General features: G+C 37.8%; 1 protein-coding gene and 1 gene segment (V, D, J or C); one reads left to right on the top strand and one right to left on the bottom strand.

Annotated features, from left to right (window-relative positions):
* Nucleotides 1-2,894: 2,894 nt before the first annotated feature.
* On the bottom strand, nt 2,895-7,877 carry LOC306857229 (uncharacterized protein). Its single transcript, XM_079397058.1, has 5 exons — nt 6,897-7,877; nt 6,310-6,406; nt 4,383-4,536; nt 4,033-4,166; nt 2,895-3,915 (listed from the first exon to the last, which is right to left on the bottom strand). Coding segments are annotated over exons 1-5 (711 nt in total). The 5' UTR covers nt 7,221-7,877; the 3' UTR covers nt 2,895-3,913.
* A 4,841-nt stretch (nt 7,878-12,718) lies between these two features.
* On the top strand, nt 12,719-13,996 carry LOC306857234 (Ig lambda-2 chain C region-like). The segment is given in 3 exons: nt 12,719-12,882; nt 12,959-13,026; nt 13,107-13,996.
* The last annotated feature ends 2,927 nt before the right edge of the window (nt 13,997-16,923 follow it).

The raw sequence follows: 16,923 nt of genomic DNA, 5'->3' as shown, positions 1-16,923 counted from the left end.
ATCTATAAGGTGTTCATGAAGTGCATACTGTTCAGAGTTCTTCAGTGGCTGGTGGAGGCTGACATCTTATTCACCAAGCAGAAGGCTTACATCAATAGGCGATGTATGAATGAACATGTATTCTGTCTTGAAACTGGGATAGATGACTTTAAGCACGAGTCATGTAGACTGTATTCAGTCTTCCTGGACTTTAGAGATGCATTTGGTACGTTATCTCATGGGTGTCATGATCAGCTCATTGGAGGAAATACAGCTACCTCAGCTGTTCATTGCCATCGTGAAAGATGTATACAGAGGCTCCTTTATTGAAGTAATCTGTGGAGAACAGCTTACTCACCCAACATCACTTCAGATAGGCATTAAAACTGGCTGCCCATGGAGTGCAATTAATTTTATAATTGCCATTAATCAATGGTTAAAGTGGATGTGTCAATGTGCCCCCCCCCGGCGTGATATCTCCTATCCCAGTACAGGGCTATGCAGACGATGTCCTGATGGCCTCCAGAGAAGAGAGCGTAATTAAAAACATGCTGTCCAAAACCGATGCTTTTATGCAATGGTCAGGTCTGGAGATTAAAGACACAAAATGTGCTGTTCTGTATGAGAGGAGGAGTGGAGGGAACAGGTGATATCGCTCAAAATCTGATAAATGTCCAGTCTTTACAGTAGCAACAAAACCTATACGGGTATATTCCCTTCATGAAACATACACTTATCTTGGACATAAAATTAATATTGCAGGAGAATGGAAAGAGCAAGTAAACATCATCTTGTCAGAGTTCACATCTAAGATGGATTTGATTGATAAATGTCCACTTCCATTGACTATGAAGCTGGAGGCTATTAGACTGGTGGCACTGTCTAAAGTACAACATCTGTTCTCCAATGTTCACATCCAGCAGAAAGTGCTGAGCGAAATGGATGACAAAACAGTGAGCCTAGTGCGAAAGTGGTTTGGGCTTAATACACATAGCATTCGTGATGTTATTTTTCATCCTCAATGGGAAGGAGGGTTGGGGGTACCGAATGTGACATGGATTTATTCCAGCATGCGGATTTCCCATCTTCTGCACATGCTGAATAACAATGATAAAGGCGTTAGGGAGTTGGCTCGATCCTTCCTGTTTTTGGATCTAAGGAGACGCAAGGTGCCACTGGCCAGGGAGTCAGAGCCCCACTTCCTTGGCTTCAAAAGGAAACCCAGCGGGAAATTGGATATTCACTGCTGGATTTGGTGTCTGGTCAGATTGAATGACCTCTGTGTTTGAGCTGGAGTATCACTGGAGTGGGTGCGGTCTGACACTGAAAGCTTGAGAGTTTCGGAGGATATCATCACTGATCCCTTTATAAATGTCAGAGCAACAGTCACATACGGCGGTGATAGTAAACCATTAACATCTGCAGGAGCTCGGCGAACTCTCTTGGAACTGCATCAATATAAACAAAAACAGGGCTGGACTGAAACTTCTGGAAAAACTTGCATGTCTTCCCTCTGCTGATCATTCTGTTTCACATTCATTTCTGAAGAATACTGCACTCAGTGAGGACATTGTTCATTTCACAGTAAAAGCCAGATTACAAGTCCTCCCTACCAGACTTAACCTCTCTATCTGGTTTCCTACAACTCAGGTTCCTCATTGTTTGCATCACACGACAGCGTAGATCACTGAAACACTGTGTGGCAGGAAGAGCAAACGACAGACACAGTGGGCGTGGCGTCAGGCCTCGGAGAGGTTTTTATTAAACAAAAATATCAAAATAAGTGTCCAAGGGGAAACAGTGTCCAAAACAAACGGGGAATCTGGTGTCCTCGTCTTGCTGTGGGGATCGTGAAGGAGGGGTCCAGGAAAGGGGCGGAGTCCGGTGGCCGCACACGCGCCCATCTGGAGGTCCGGGGCGCGGCGGCTTCTTTAGCGGCTTCGTCTACCTCCTAATCCTCGGAAGCTCGACGGGATTCCACGGCCCGGCATCCTGGCCCGACGGCCGTACCACGGGTGCGGTATCAACCGGACTGCGGGTCCGGCGGCTCGCGTCTCTGGCGGCGGCGGGTACGTCCCTCAACGCTCCCTTCCTGGACCCACGAGGACACCAGCGTGCATGCACGGGGAAGAGACCGGTCTCCCGAGGAGAGGCGCGCTCGGCATTTAAACGGCGGCGGTGATGAGGCCCTATTCGATTCAGGTGTGCCTCATCACACGCCGCCAAACCTTTCCATCTTCAGCGCCCCTCCTCTCTCACACACCCACTCCCGTCGGGAGCCTGGTGAAGGGCGGCGAATAAGGGACGGAGTGGTGATGATATTAGGGGGGAGGCAGCCGACTCGTCACAACTGCCACATATCTTGAATGGCTGTCATGCTTACAAGGGAATGTACATAGCATGCCACGACAGAATAGTGGACTTGATAGTGAAAGACATCTCAAAGTATTTATCACCTTTAGTAAGAACATTCAAACATTCTTGTGTAAAACCATCTATGTTTCAGTGTCTCAGTAATAATTCTTAAGTGTTTTCTTCTTTATCTGCCAATACACCTGATGTTGTTGTGATTGAGGAGTGTAGAGAAGTGTTTGTTCTGGCGGTAGCATGCACTTTTGACTCTAGTCATCCAAAGTCATCAAATACCAACCACTCCTAAATACTACTACTACTGTTTTTATATTTGGCAGTTTAGGACACACACACAGGCTGGTTGTGAGAGGGTTTCAGCAACTCGGGATGCCCAAAAAGAGGGCTAAACGGTTGGCAAAGTACTGTGCTCTGTCTGCTATCATAGGTAGCCATCATATATGGCGGAGATGTTGTTATTTATATCCATAATAACTGAGTGATATGCTTAATACTGTGAATATCTTTTGTATGCCACTGGTCCATGATTATTTTAATTTTTTTTTGTACTTGTATTCAACTGCATCTGTAATATTTATGTCCCTGTAGAGTATTGCTTTTAAGTGGATCTAAATAAATTGTTTAAGTGTGTGTGTGTGTGTGTGTGTGCATGTTTATGTGGTTTATGAGGACACAAATTTGTATAGTGACATGGGTATGACAGAGGTATTACAATATGAAGGTGGTTTATGAGGACACTGCCTATGTCCCCGTAATTCAAAAGGCTTGAAAAACATATTAAATGGTGTTTTTTTGAAAATCTAAAAATGCACAAAGTCTCCTGTGAGGGCTAAGTTTAGGTGTAGGGTTGGTGTAGGGCAATAGCACACACAGTTTGTTCAGTATAAAAACCATTACGCCTATGGAAAGTCCCCATAAGCCACAAAAACCAACATGTGTGTGTGTGTTACTCTTCACCCTTCACTAGTCAAAATGTACTTGGAAATCTTTCAGCAGATTGTTGTTAAAAAGGCTGACATACTGATGGTTACACATATTAAAGACTGTCTTTTATTGAGTCATAATTAGTCAACATTATAACTTTGTTCAAAAATAGCTTTCAAAAGGTTTTCATGAATTTCTTTTAAAAAAAATAGACAGACAGTGGTAAAACAGTGCGATCAAATTTCTGAATAGCTCTTAACATTAATATATCATTGGAATATTAGCCTGTTTACTCCAAACAACAATAAATACAATTCCAAAACATCTAGACCCTAAAATCTATATATTTTTCCCAAATAAAAATAGTCTAAAGAAAAAAAAAGTGACCACCAATGAAGTACAGCATACATTTGTTGAAGGTGAATAAATTCTCCATGTTCTCAGCTGTGCCACCAAAAATGTTTGCAACACAAATACCTTCATTAACTACACATGATCATAAATTTGGCATCAGCACTTCCAAATGACGATTTACATGTGCTTCAAGTCCAGGGTTACAAGTGCACCAGAGCGGTGTCCTCAGAACAGTGTTGCACCGAAACATCTACCCAAATACTCCAACATCCAGCCTTCCTCTCGTCTCTGAGAATAAATCAGAATCTCATTAGCACGCAGGATACAGATTCATTATCAACACAGACACAACAGAGACTGTAATCATACTCGGAATATGATTCAACTAATACAAAAAGCACTTACATGGTACTAAAAGCAGACTAAGGCAAACTATCACAGCCAATGTAACACTCCTTGTGCTGATTACTTGGACTCCGCTGCCACTGAGATCAAGATGATGTTCATGTTCATGGTGATCCACATCTTTGCACTTCATGCTAGGGTGAAATGAAAGAAAATTAATAACATATCATTTCAGCAGCAAAATCTGAAAGTTTAAACTCATCAGCAAGCAAAAATGCAATGCAATGTACGATTTTTAGGGATATCTTCCCATTGCATGGTTTATAATCTAATTTAGTCTAATAAAACAGGAACTCTTTAAAGTGCGATGAAATAGTTGGGAGTGGTGGAAGAGATGCTGTATGACTTACAGCTGCTTCTGTAAATCATGCTTGGTGGTCTCGCAGGCCTGTTTCTGCTCCTCTGCAGCAGTCTGGCGCTGTTTAGAAGCGAGATGTAAAGCATCACATGATGCCAACTCCTGGGCCTTCAGAGTCAAATTGTGCTCCAGGACTTCAATCTGGTCTGAAATGATAATGAAAAACTCTCCTCAGACAATACAACTCGTAGAGTTTTTCTATGTAATGCCAATAGCGTGTAGCCTCTCACAATGTTAGCGCTCCTCTTCAAACTCTCTTAACAATAAGCCAAACATTCTTTGAGGAAAAAAAGTCCATTGGCTTATAAGGCAATGTCTAGGCACTGTATAACTTATCAGTTCATTTCTTAAAGGACTTTGGTGATGTCAGAGCACTACTTTGGGTCCTAGCTGGTAGCTGGCTGGTGTTGTTCGCTTGCTGCTTTGTCTCAAGCTTGTCACTGGTGTTAAAATATGATCTTGGTGTGAAATGTTCTTCTGGACATCACACCTATCCTGTTTTGTGAAAAGGTTTTCCAAAGTCACTTAGCTTTTTTCAGATAACTGCTTTATCAGGCGGGTAAAAGGGCCGAGCGAGGCGATTTTAATCAGTGTTTGCTACAGTTTCTCTCGCTCTTGTATTACCCGTTATTTTCATATCTCATGCTTCCAGGAGTCATTTCCCGCAGTTGTTTAGTGAGCCAGGAAATCCTTTGCAAATTAAACAATATTCTGGCTTTAAAATGTTCAATATAAATTTGGATAAACAGTACTATTCCCTGCTGGAAAAAAAAACAGTAACTTAGGTGGCTTTATGGTCTTAACAGGCTGGTTTTGGTTGGTCTTAGCTGATTAAGTTGGTTTGAGGTGGTCTTATATAGGTCAAGATGCTCTCCCACCTGGCAAAGCTGACTTTAACTGTTCTAGATGCTCTCCAGTCTGGTTTCCCAGCCTGGTTAAGCCAGTCTATGGTCTTGCAGTCTGGCCAAGGTCAGTCTGGTTGAAGATGATGTTGAAAACCAACAGTTGAGGCCAGCAAACTAGTTTAAGCCAGATTGAGCTGTTTCTTAGATGAGTTAGGCAGTTATACTAAACATAATAATTAAGTCCTATAAATTATGACATTCTGACAGTTATAAAGTACAATATTTGGGGCCAGTATTTTATTTTTTTTAAGAAATAAATATTTTTATTCATGATTATTCAAGGATTCATTGAATTTATCAAAAGTAACACTAAAGGCTTTCACATGTTCACAAAAAAAAATGATTTCAAACAAATACTGTTCTTCTTTTGAACTTTCAACTCATCAAATAATTTGAAACAAAAATATATACACAGTGTATCCACAAAAATATGAAGCAGCACACTGTTCTCGACACTGATAATAATCAAACTTGTTTCTTGAATCACGTGGCACTGAAGACTGGAGTAATAGCTGCTAAAATTCAGCTTTGAATCACAGGAATAAGTTTAAAATGTGTTCAAGTTGTTTTAAGTTCTAATGTTTTACAATATTACTGATGTTTAATCAAATAAATGCAGTCTTGGTGAGCTGAAGATACTTCTTTCAAAAACATTAAGAATCCCAAACTTTTAAACAGCAGCACAGTTTTTACTTGCATTGAACTCGACAACATTTTCTGCGAATATAATACATAAAGAATGTATGTGTCACGAATCTGCATATGGATCCGCACGTCTCACGTCTCGTCAGCCCCGTAACAGTATGAAGATATACCACTAGTTACTGCGCTTCATGTTATTGCATCACTAAAGGGGAATTCCATGTCACAAACAAGCCTTTCCTATTTGTTGTCTTTTCCGAGTTTCTACATGGGAAAATGCATCTAAGAATATCGTGAGAGAGAGAGAGGGAGAGAGCACTACTTTCATGGCTGCTCTGATGAGAGGAAAAACTCTGATGTGAATTTTCCTACCTTTCTGCAGGCTGATTTCAGCAGTGAGGTTCTCCTCGACGAGTTTGTATTTTTCAATTCTGCTGTCCAAAACTGTGATGTTTTTGTTCAGAATAGCCTATGGAGAAACAGAAGCTTAATTAAACACAAGTTCATAACCGGGGTGAAGTTTGGCTGTGGATGTTCACACTAAGACATTAATTTGTGGCTGTCGGATCTCACGGGCGTGTGAGTGAACAAAAACAAGGCCACAAAAATCAAGCCAAAACCTCTTTGAATACAATTTAACACCCATGTTTTGAAACACAACTACCCCAATGTGAAGATTATCAGGAATGTTCGTTTTTTTTCCAGGAAGAGGTGGGATTGATATCCTGCTCCCTCAATTGGCAGGAGATGTGTTTAACATTCTGATCATTTGATTTGTCATATATTTGCATAACAGATTTAACTCAACCTGACCTGTTCTCTACTTCCCGTTAGGGCTCATTATGAAAAAACAAAACAGTTTCATATCTGAGTAAAGGCACACTTTTTTTTCAAATCAGCATCACTATAACTTCCTGAGGTTAAGGCTAGAAGAAACCCAAACAAGAAGATAAACTCACAATTTCTTGCAGGCTGTCATTCAAAGTGATGTTCAGAGACTGTATTTGCTCCTTGTACTGTTCGATTTGCTTCTGCAAAGCAGTCTGGTTCCTCCATCCCTGTCTCACCAGCTCCTCGAGAGCTTTTCGGTCTTTGGTCCACACAACTTTTTCCCCTTCATGTCTCTCCCTGAGTTCTTGTATCTCCGTCCGACACTGACTGGCTCCTTTCATCTCGGGTGAGGTGGCCCATACCACAATAATGATAAGAGAGATGATGGACCACAGGGCCAGGAAGGCGATCACGATATTACGTGTAGTCTGAGAAGATTTGAAGTTGTTCATCCTGAGGCACGCAGGCTAGAGATGTCCGAGAAAAACGGGCTGCTGGGTGCGAGTCTGTCAGGCGAGAGACTGTCTTTTAAGTGAAATGAAACTTATAAAGCCTGGGTTTCCCCTCCAAGCTCAGCTCAGGAAAGGGGAGTGGCTCTGCTTCTGTGTTGGGAGCTGCCGTCCAGTTCCTCCAAACACACGGATTGCTGCAACGTGACAGGTTATCCTTGCCGTTAGTGGGAAAAACCAAAAGTCACCTCTCTCCTGTTTTTATTGAAAGACTGTGTTTCAGTTTCCATTCCTCAGTTCTGGGGAGTGTCCTGGCAGTGGCCCCGGATCTTAGAAGAGCGTGTTATTCTGAGCTTTTTTAACAGGAGCAACTCAGTGTTTCCTGAACATTTGCCAAGAGTGTCCATGCCCCTTTGAGACACACAAACTCACGCATACAGCTGCTTTTAGGTGGACTGACTGCATGAAATCTTCTATTTATCTCTATATAGACGATATCTGTCACTCTTTATAGAGACAGACTGTCTGAAATGTAAATATTAAATCTTGATAGACCTCACCCTCAAGCGTCCTGTGTCGGTTTAAGAGCAGCACTTCAGAGCTGGTTCGAGTTAGAACGGACCTTCGAAATTCTGCTGCTTAGTGTTTCCAGCGAGTGATGACTCATCAGTTGGGAGGTGCTTGCATAAAGGGTGGTGGCTGTTTCCATGGGCCGTGGCCCCCTTGCATTGAATTCCTGCGTTTGAATTATGAACTCTTGCAAGATTCTATTGCATTGTGTAACAGATTTTGTCAGACTTGGGGAGATTAATAGCATCTGGCAGTTTTGCACAGTTCTGGGGTGGAGAATTATTCATTGCTGCATCCATCCATCCATCCATTTTCCAAACTACTTCATTTAATTAAATAAAATGTACAATATATATAAGTTTTAACCTTATAAAGTGTACTGCATCATATTTGACACGAAAATTTGTAAGGCTTCTAAATGATCAACATAATGAAAAATTTCTATATAAAAAAAAAAAAAAAAAATTCTATATAATTGTAAAAATGTCCACCTTCAGGTCATACATGTGTATTTTTGTTGTGAAATCTTTACTAAGTAAACCTGAGAAAAAATTGTATACTGCTAGTTACAAGATTAACACTTACTGGACTAAAAAAAGCATAGGCTTACTTGATTATCCATGCATAATTTTCAGACAAATCATCAAAATGTGAGCTTCAAACATGATACAACAGGTTTTTGAGGAACGTTCATTTGTTAATCTTTCATTATCGTACTGCATTGCACACTGTTTTGCTTCCACAGTAAAAACTAAGATCTTTGATCATAAATCTTATTTAAATATCATCAAACTAAAACGCATTATAACACTTAACTAACACTTTCAACTGATATATTCATTGATTTATATTACAAGCTAACAAAAATCGTACTTTTTGGCCATACAAATATCAGCAACTGCACAAAATTGCATTCTTTCCTTTCTCAGTTTGGGTCTGAAATTTGGAATAAAACTGAGATCCATATTTTCCTATATAAAACAATAAAATAATAAAAAAATATGCAAACTTTTCTTAGATTTTTTCTAAATGTTCAATAAAGAATTCAATTTTTTTAGACTATTATTTTTTATATCAGTACAGGGTTCATAAATGAAACACCCAGCCATCTTTCCACTTTACTCTTGTTCTTTGTTAGCATTTAAAATGTGCATGTGTACATTGACAACGTGAACATCTACCCTCTGCTGTAACCCCAGCCAGCAAGAGCAAAGTGCTCTGACAGGCATTTTGCACCAGTGCTCTGACTCACTCACTAACATAATGAATTTGAACTCCAGACCCCTAGATTCAATTTGAGTCTATTCTGGGCAGAAAACACCAGGTTCAGATTCCAGATTGAGAAACTCACAGTGAGTTTGTACACATGTTTTTATTTAATGTTCTGTTAATTATTAATAATGGAGAAGATGAGAAATACAACAACTGGTGCATTCACAAGACATACAGAGAATGCATATAAAGGCGAAACAATTGACAGAAATGTTGTGTAGTGTGACATATAGCCTATAGACTTTATATCAACTAACATTTCTAACTCTTGTGTGATTACTATACTTTTAATCAGATCATATTACTTTTGAGACTACATGGAACATCTGTAGGCTACTTTTAAAAATGAATATCACACCACAGGACTATTGAATCGCAATAAAGCCGGATCTAGCATGTCATTAATGTGACATGATCCGGGTTTAATTACGTTTTATGTAAACGACAACTGATGAAGATGGGTGATAAATGGATGGTAACAAGGTCGCGCTTGTTTACAGTCGAGAGCGACACACGTGCCCTTTTTGTGGTCGTCAGACTCTTGGAAAATTCAAACAAACCCTCAGCAAATTATTGCAAAATGTAGTTAGCTATATTGCTAGTGTATATCGACATAGAAGCGCATCCGGCTCATGTGTGAAAAGTAAGAAAAGATTCTGGTACTAAAGAACACAGTAGTTCCTCACTGCAGAACAAAGATCCAGGGGGCAGGGTTGGATCCAGTAGAGCTGGGTAGGTTTAGGGGTAGAGACGGGTAGGTTTAGGTCTATGTAAGGTGGCAGGAGTTGGATCTAGATCCAACCGCACCCCCTGGATCTTGTGTTCTGCAGTGAGGACCATCTCAAAGAACATGCCACCTTTCTTTTAGAAAAGCAAAATGTATGGTAACACTTTATTTTAAGGACTGTTTCCCACTATTAACAAGCATGCATATTGGCTGTTATACATATATGCATATTACTAGCATATTTGTAAAGTATGTTGTTTATAAACAACTTATAGGCTGTTTATAAAGCACATATTAAAGGCTCATTCAAATGGTCAAAAACTACTTTTTTGAAAGCAAACTGTTTTCTGAAAATAAAAATGACACCTTGCACTTGAAAATAGCACATTCTGTTAGAATTTTACAGTCAAATAAACAAAATATGTAAAAATTACCTATTTTACCCTTAGGTTTTAAAGGGTTAACTATTAATAGGTGCTCTCTCCACCCTCAGAACCACGACTGAGGTGAGACCCTTGAGCAAGGCACCAAAATGCAGAGCACAAATTCCAAGTACGGAACACCATACTTGGCCACACGTCACGTCCTTTCCTTTCCTCCACATTACTGTAAGATACAAACTCGCAATTGAGAAAAAATGTCAAAATTGTGAGATAAAAAGTCACAATTTCCAATTTTTTTAATCAGTGGCAGAATCAGCTTCCATAATATGGTGTTTATCTTCAATTGTAAAATAGGCGTTATTATTATCTACACGTATTGTTTTCAGGGGTCATGACCCCATCATTTGCACCCTCCCTCCAGCAGTTCTCCTGCGAGACTCGTGAGGACTGAACTCTTCATCCTACAGGAAACAGGTTTACAGACAGCCAAACTTGAACAGCTCTCACCCCCGTTGACTTATATAGATAATAAAACCATGGATCTTCACATAAGCTGCAACATGAAGCTGTTTTCACTTCTGTATCTTTCACTGCACTGTAAGTGTTTTAAACTCATACTTCTCTTTGAATATTTTAAGTTCGTTATCTGATGTTTAAATACACATATTGCTGTTTTAAGTTTTATATCTGTTTTTTTTAATGATTTTTTACTACTGATTTAATTGTACTACTTTTAAGGATTATATACTCATGAATTTATTTAAAATATATCTATCGGTTTTTTTAAATGATTTTCCAATTTTACCAAACACTAATAATATTGAGAATATTCATGATCTGAATATATTTCTTCATTATTTTCTTTTTTCTAAACGTTTCACTGTGCATGTAATTTCAGGCTTTTTATGGAAGACTTCATTGAATGTGTCTGTGCAGCAGGGGCAAAATGTCACACTGAGCTGCCCACTGATGCCCAACAGCAGCAAAGGAGTTTTGAGCTGGTATAAACAGACACCATGGCACGGGCCACAGCTGATCCTCTCCTACAATATCACCAATACTTCACGGGTGCGCTACGGCACGGGACTGGACCACAGCAGATATGCCATCTTAACCAGGGAAGGGTTAAACCCTCGACACTTCTTACAAATCATCACAACTTTACAAAATGACACTGGAACTTATTATTGTGGATTTTCAGACAAAAACCAGATGCAAATGATTAAAAACTGAATGCAAATGCTGTATTATATATTATGTTTTAGATATAAACTGATCTTAAATGCATCCTTGTGCGAATAAACTGTATTTATGGAAAACAAACTTTTTAATACTATATCATGCATTCTATTTTCCATCACGAAAGCTATCTTTTTAATGTTCAAATATTTCTGGCTTGCAAAACCTGCAAACTTTGCTCTAATTGGATTAGTTGGCTCCCAGGAGATCTGTGCAGAAGTGCTGGCAGTGTTGTGATAGAACGAGCATCTGTCTGTGCCAGTAAACCAACGGCTCTTTCCTGTTTTTACGTCCCTCTTAACCGAATAACAGTCAAATATGTTTTTAGCACACTGATACTTTATGGTGTATAACAGAAAAGAAAAACAATATTTTCTTTTCAGCGTATCATGGAAAAAATATTAATAAACACAAATAGCAATTGTGTACTTGCATCTTGTCTGCACTTCAGATAATACAATATTATATTATATTGTATTATAGAAGGCAAAATAACAAAGCACCTCATCTGTGGATAAAAAGCCTATTAGACCTCACACATGTAGCATAAACTATGAAATGTAAATGATTCATTGTGATTTTGAAAAGTGAAAGATATGATTGTATAAAATTGTATAAAATAACAAGGTGTCTGTCAAGCATGGTTATCATTGTTGACTCACTAAAACCATAAAAAAGGGGATGAAAAATTCATTACATGAAATAAAATAAACAATAACTGAAGAAATAAATGTGTTCTCAATTTTTATATATAGTTTAACTGTACTAAAATTGAGAAAAATGTAAATAAAAATGTATAAAAACTATGTAGACAAAATAAAATAATATAATAAAAACTACAAAACACAAACGATAACTGAAATAAAATATGAAAAATATTCTCAATTTTTATGTAGTTTAACTTGTAATGTACTAACATAAAAAAACTTAAATCAAAATTAATAAAAACTATATAGAAAAAAAAATAATAATAAAAATTACAAAACAAAATTATTAAATCTTTAACTAAAATTGAAAATAAAATGGAAATGGAAAGATTAATTAAATAATAATCATATGATTAGCTCTCGTTGATAGTGAGATGAAACTGCTGCAAACACCACTATTCATTTTATAGTAGCCTATATATTAAAATGCAATTTTAAAGATTTCATTGTAATAAAATATTTCTGTTAATATTAAAAACATGAATTTCCTAAAACCTGATTTGAAGGAATCAACAGCGTAATGGTTGATTGCTTTTAAATGGACCATCTGCACACAGCATCTGAGCACATGGGACGTTCTTCCCTCAACCGTTAAACTCTGTCAGCTTCATAAGAGTCAACACTGAGTCAAATCAAGCTTCACTGGCTCTAGAGGGAAATTATATCTCAGACACATATAAAGAAATTAAATGAAACAGAAAAGAAATGAACAAGAATAGAAAGGCAACTAGTGTGCTTATCCTTATTATCTCTCTTCTTCTGCTGCGGTGAGACTTTCAAGCCAAAATCGGTTAAATCAATGAATGTCTTGATCATGTAGCTCATTGCAGATTTCTATTACAGCATTGCTTCAGGTGAGAAGGACCCAATGAGCCAGATGTTTAGCCGAGGAATTCGACTTATCGTGGAAGGTAAGAGATGCTTTCAGGAATTTTCGAAATGCGGTTTTGCTGCTCAGTTTATACTCATCATTAACATGTTTTTTTTTCAGTTCCTCACGTCCATGTTGATCGCCAAGCGACTCCGAAAGTGCATGTTCTTCTCCCTGCTGGAGTTCAGAAGCAGCGTTCGGAGAGAGTGACGCTGGCGTGTGTCATCACCGGCTTACAGTCTAAAGCGGTGAGGATCACATGGAAGGTAAACGGAGCAACAGGTCTGAAAAAGCACACCAGCTCTCCACAAGTGCTCCGAGAGCCTGGAGGCACATTCTCGGCTGTGGGACTGTACTCGGTTCTGGCTCATAAATGGAACGATGAGAATATGTACAGGTGTGAGGTGACATATAAAGCGGCGTTTCACTATGATAAGGTAGAGTCGTCTCTCTGCAGTCCTTCTGAGGGACTGTAACTGTGTCTCTAAATTGCATGAGATCCATCTGCTGAGGGGAAAAAAGGACAACATCTGTTCTAAAGAAATGTAAAGACTGTTGTTAAAAGAATACTGAATATGTTGATGATGTTGGCCTCACAAATTGTCATTATAGCTGGTGCATTTGGACATTTAATGCAATAGTTTTTAGGTGAAATCACCATAAATTGAGGGCAACAAAATAAAATACTAATGATACATGGAAACATGTAATGATTTATATAAAAACAGGCTTCATTCTCTTTAAACATATTATTATTTTCTTAAATTTGCCATGAAAACTGACTGTATATACTGTTTTGTTTTGTTTCTTTGGTTAGCTAGCCACATTATTCTGTTTTAATACGAAGCAACAAAATATGACTGTTTCAATTAAAAATTTAAATGGAAAAAAAGTGTAATAAAAAAAATTCAGAATGTTTTTATTGTCTCATTATATATATATGTGTGTATGTACACATATTAGTGCTGTCAAATGAATAATCGCGATTAAATAAAAGTTTTTGTTTACATAATATATGTGTGTACTGTGTATATTTATTATGTATATATAAATAGACACATGCATGTATATATTTAAGAAAAATGTTATGTTTATATATTAAATACATTTATATATAATATAAAATATCAGAATATAAATATATAAATGTATATGCATGTAAATATTTTCTAAATATATACTGTAGCCTATGTGTGTGTATTTATATATACATAATAAATATACACATTACACACACATATATTACATAAACAAAAACATTTATTGTGCATGCGATTAATCGCGATTAATCATTTGACAGTCCTAATATATATATATATATATATATGTGTGTGTGTGTGTGTGTGTGTGTGTGTGTGTGTACACACACAATGTAAAAAGATATTAATAATAAACTAAATAATGAAAAAAATATATTTTAGAGACCTATTTGATGTGGCTACTGCAGCTTTCAAAATGTAAAAAAATTATTAAAACAAATAAATTCCACAAAAGTATGAAAAGTTCATTGTTCAGTCCTACCATCCAACAACGGCTCATTTGCAGACATCATTGCGAGGTTGGTGTGCCGTTACTACCATTGATGAATCGCAAGAGGGCGCTAGAGGTTTAATGTAAGACCTGTTTACTGAAAACCTCAATAAAAGGTCATGAGAAGGGCAGTTCAGAGACACAGGCGCTTCTTGCTTTCAGAAACAGATGGCGTGCCACTTGCTCCTTTCTCTTCTTTTCAAAACTTCTTCAAGTCTAACTCGAATATTATTAGGATAAGATCATAAACATGCCTAATCAGTTTCTCCTTTGACACCAATGGCAAAAAATTTCCTAGCTGGAAAACACAAAAACAGATTTCTGAGATTTATTCTTTCAAATGGGTTTGTAATCAATTGTCCAATTATTTTTGTTTAAAATGGGAAACAACATAAATCAGTAACTTATGCTTTCCTAGAAAACCATTAGTCATGAGTCTTGATAAATAACAAAGATTTAGGAAAGCTAGGAAAATAAGCTCATGTGTTCAGTGCTATATGTAACAAAAACACTAGAGCTTTAAAACATAATGAATATGTGATATAGTGCATATATTTAGCAAAATGTTCATTATTAGAGTTCAGTTTTCTAGTTAACTATCAGGTTTACAGACATTGAATAAATGATGTTACGCCATATTGTTTACGAGTGGTTTTATTGGCATTTTTTTGTGACTGACTGAGCCATTACATGAGATAAGCTATGAGACATTTCAGTGTTGTTCTGTTTCTTTCAGCACACCTTCTGATGTTCATTCATGTTTACTTCATGCTGTGACTAGTAGAAAAGACAAAGAGATCGATCAGTTCACGAGCAGAAAAAAAATACGGCATTTGTCACGCGTCAACCGAAAACTGCATCAATCAAGAATCGATATCGGTTCATAAAAATAAGAACTGATTAATATCTAGCAATCAATATTTTTGGAATGAATTGGCGTGTGATGCTCAGATCCTATGAAGGCTGATGATCAGGGAAGTAGGCCAGCAGTTCTGAGTATGCAGCTATAGACAGTTCTGCTGACTTGACTACACTGAAGTGTGACACAGCCCCGGGCTTGTGCGCACATGGAGACTTGTGTACCAGCACTCCATGTGAAGCATAAAGAATGTCTATTAAAAGTTGCAAGCAATGTTTTTTTTGTTTGTTTGTTTTTTTCTACTTTGAGCATGCAATTAATTGAATTAATTTCTACCTAACATTTCCATGCTGCTGTGCGTATGTGCGCATGTGTTTGTTCTGGTGTGCTTTTTATAGTCTACTTGGAGAAAACCTACTTTAAACCAGGGTTTAAATATTTGCATGGCTGGAGGAGCAATAGCTTTTGATACTTGTTTACAGCCTAAATGACTAATCTAGTGAACATGAGTGGCGTAGCGATTGAGAAATGTTGTCAGATGAGTGGAGGTCCTGTTCAACAGGTTCCTCTCTCTGTTTTGAAGGACAGGCTTCCACATGCCTCAGAGTTGAAGCTTGGTTAACCTACAGAATAAATCTGACCAGCACAACAAATCACTCTAATTCACTGTCAACAAGTCAAACACAACATCATTCACTGGAATTACATAAAAATTCATTTTTATCTTTCCATCCAGCAAAACAACACAAAAATGCCTGATATTTCCTTAATATAAATCACTAAACATATTATTTTTTTTGTTATTATTGTTGTTATCGTTGTTGTTGTGTGTGTGTGTGTGTGTGCGTGTGTGTGTGTGTGTGTGAATAAAAAACATATTGTGCATTATATTCCAAATCTTCTGAATCCATGTGATATCTTAAATATATTGATATTATTTTTTAAATATAAACTGAAAAGTATTTCCCTCGGGAATTTGATTTTTTTTATTATTATTTATTTATTTATTTATTTATTTATTGCGCACCTTACCACATTAGTCACAAAAGTCTCAATACATTAATGTCATTTAAAGCATCCTTTAGGTTTGTAAATGGAGTTTTCTTCAAAAAAAAAAAAGGCAGCGCTACATCAGATCAAATCAGTCCTCTGTATGAGCTTATCTCCGTGTCTGACAGCATGTGTGTGTAACACAAAGACAAACTGATGGACTCTGGGAAGTGTCAGCCAGCCCACACTCACTTCCCCTCACTCTCGCTGTCTCTCTCTTTAGCCCTTAAGAGAGAATGGTGAGTAATGCTGGTGGTTCTCCAGGCTGCTATTTACATGTCTGCGCTGTGGAAGAGAAACCGGTCTGAACCAGTGCATACCGACTCACAGGGCCTTTCCAGAAGCCCGTTCACTCACTCTCTCTCCCTCTCTCTGTGTCATTGATTCTGATGCAGGAGCGCATGAACTTCCCTCAAGTTCTCTGGTGACATTCTGTCTCCTGGAAGGGTCTATGGTACAGTTTACTGGAAAGTGTAAGAGGATCCCCTCTTAATCCCA

The sequence above is a fragment of the Barbus barbus genome (genome assembly GCF_936440315.1).
Source record: "Barbus barbus genome assembly, chromosome: 37".
NCBI lineage: Eukaryota > Metazoa > Chordata > Actinopteri > Cypriniformes > Cyprinidae > Barbus > Barbus barbus.
This window is presented reverse-complemented; position numbering and strand designations above follow the sequence as displayed.

Excerpts from the sequence above, each read along its gene's own strand:
- LOC306857229 (XM_079397058.1), bottom strand. The coding sequence starts at position 7,220 with ATGAACAACTTCAAATCTTCTCAGACTACACGTAATATCGTGATCGCC. Across the intron at positions 4,537-6,309 it reads TGAAATCAGCCTGCAGAAAG|ACCAGATTGAAGTCCTGGAG; the intron begins GTAGGAAAATTC and ends TTATCATTTCAG. Across the intron at positions 4,167-4,382 it reads CATGATTTACAGAAGCAGCT|CATGAAGTGCAAAGATGTGG; the intron begins GTAAGTCATACA and ends ATTTCACCCTAG.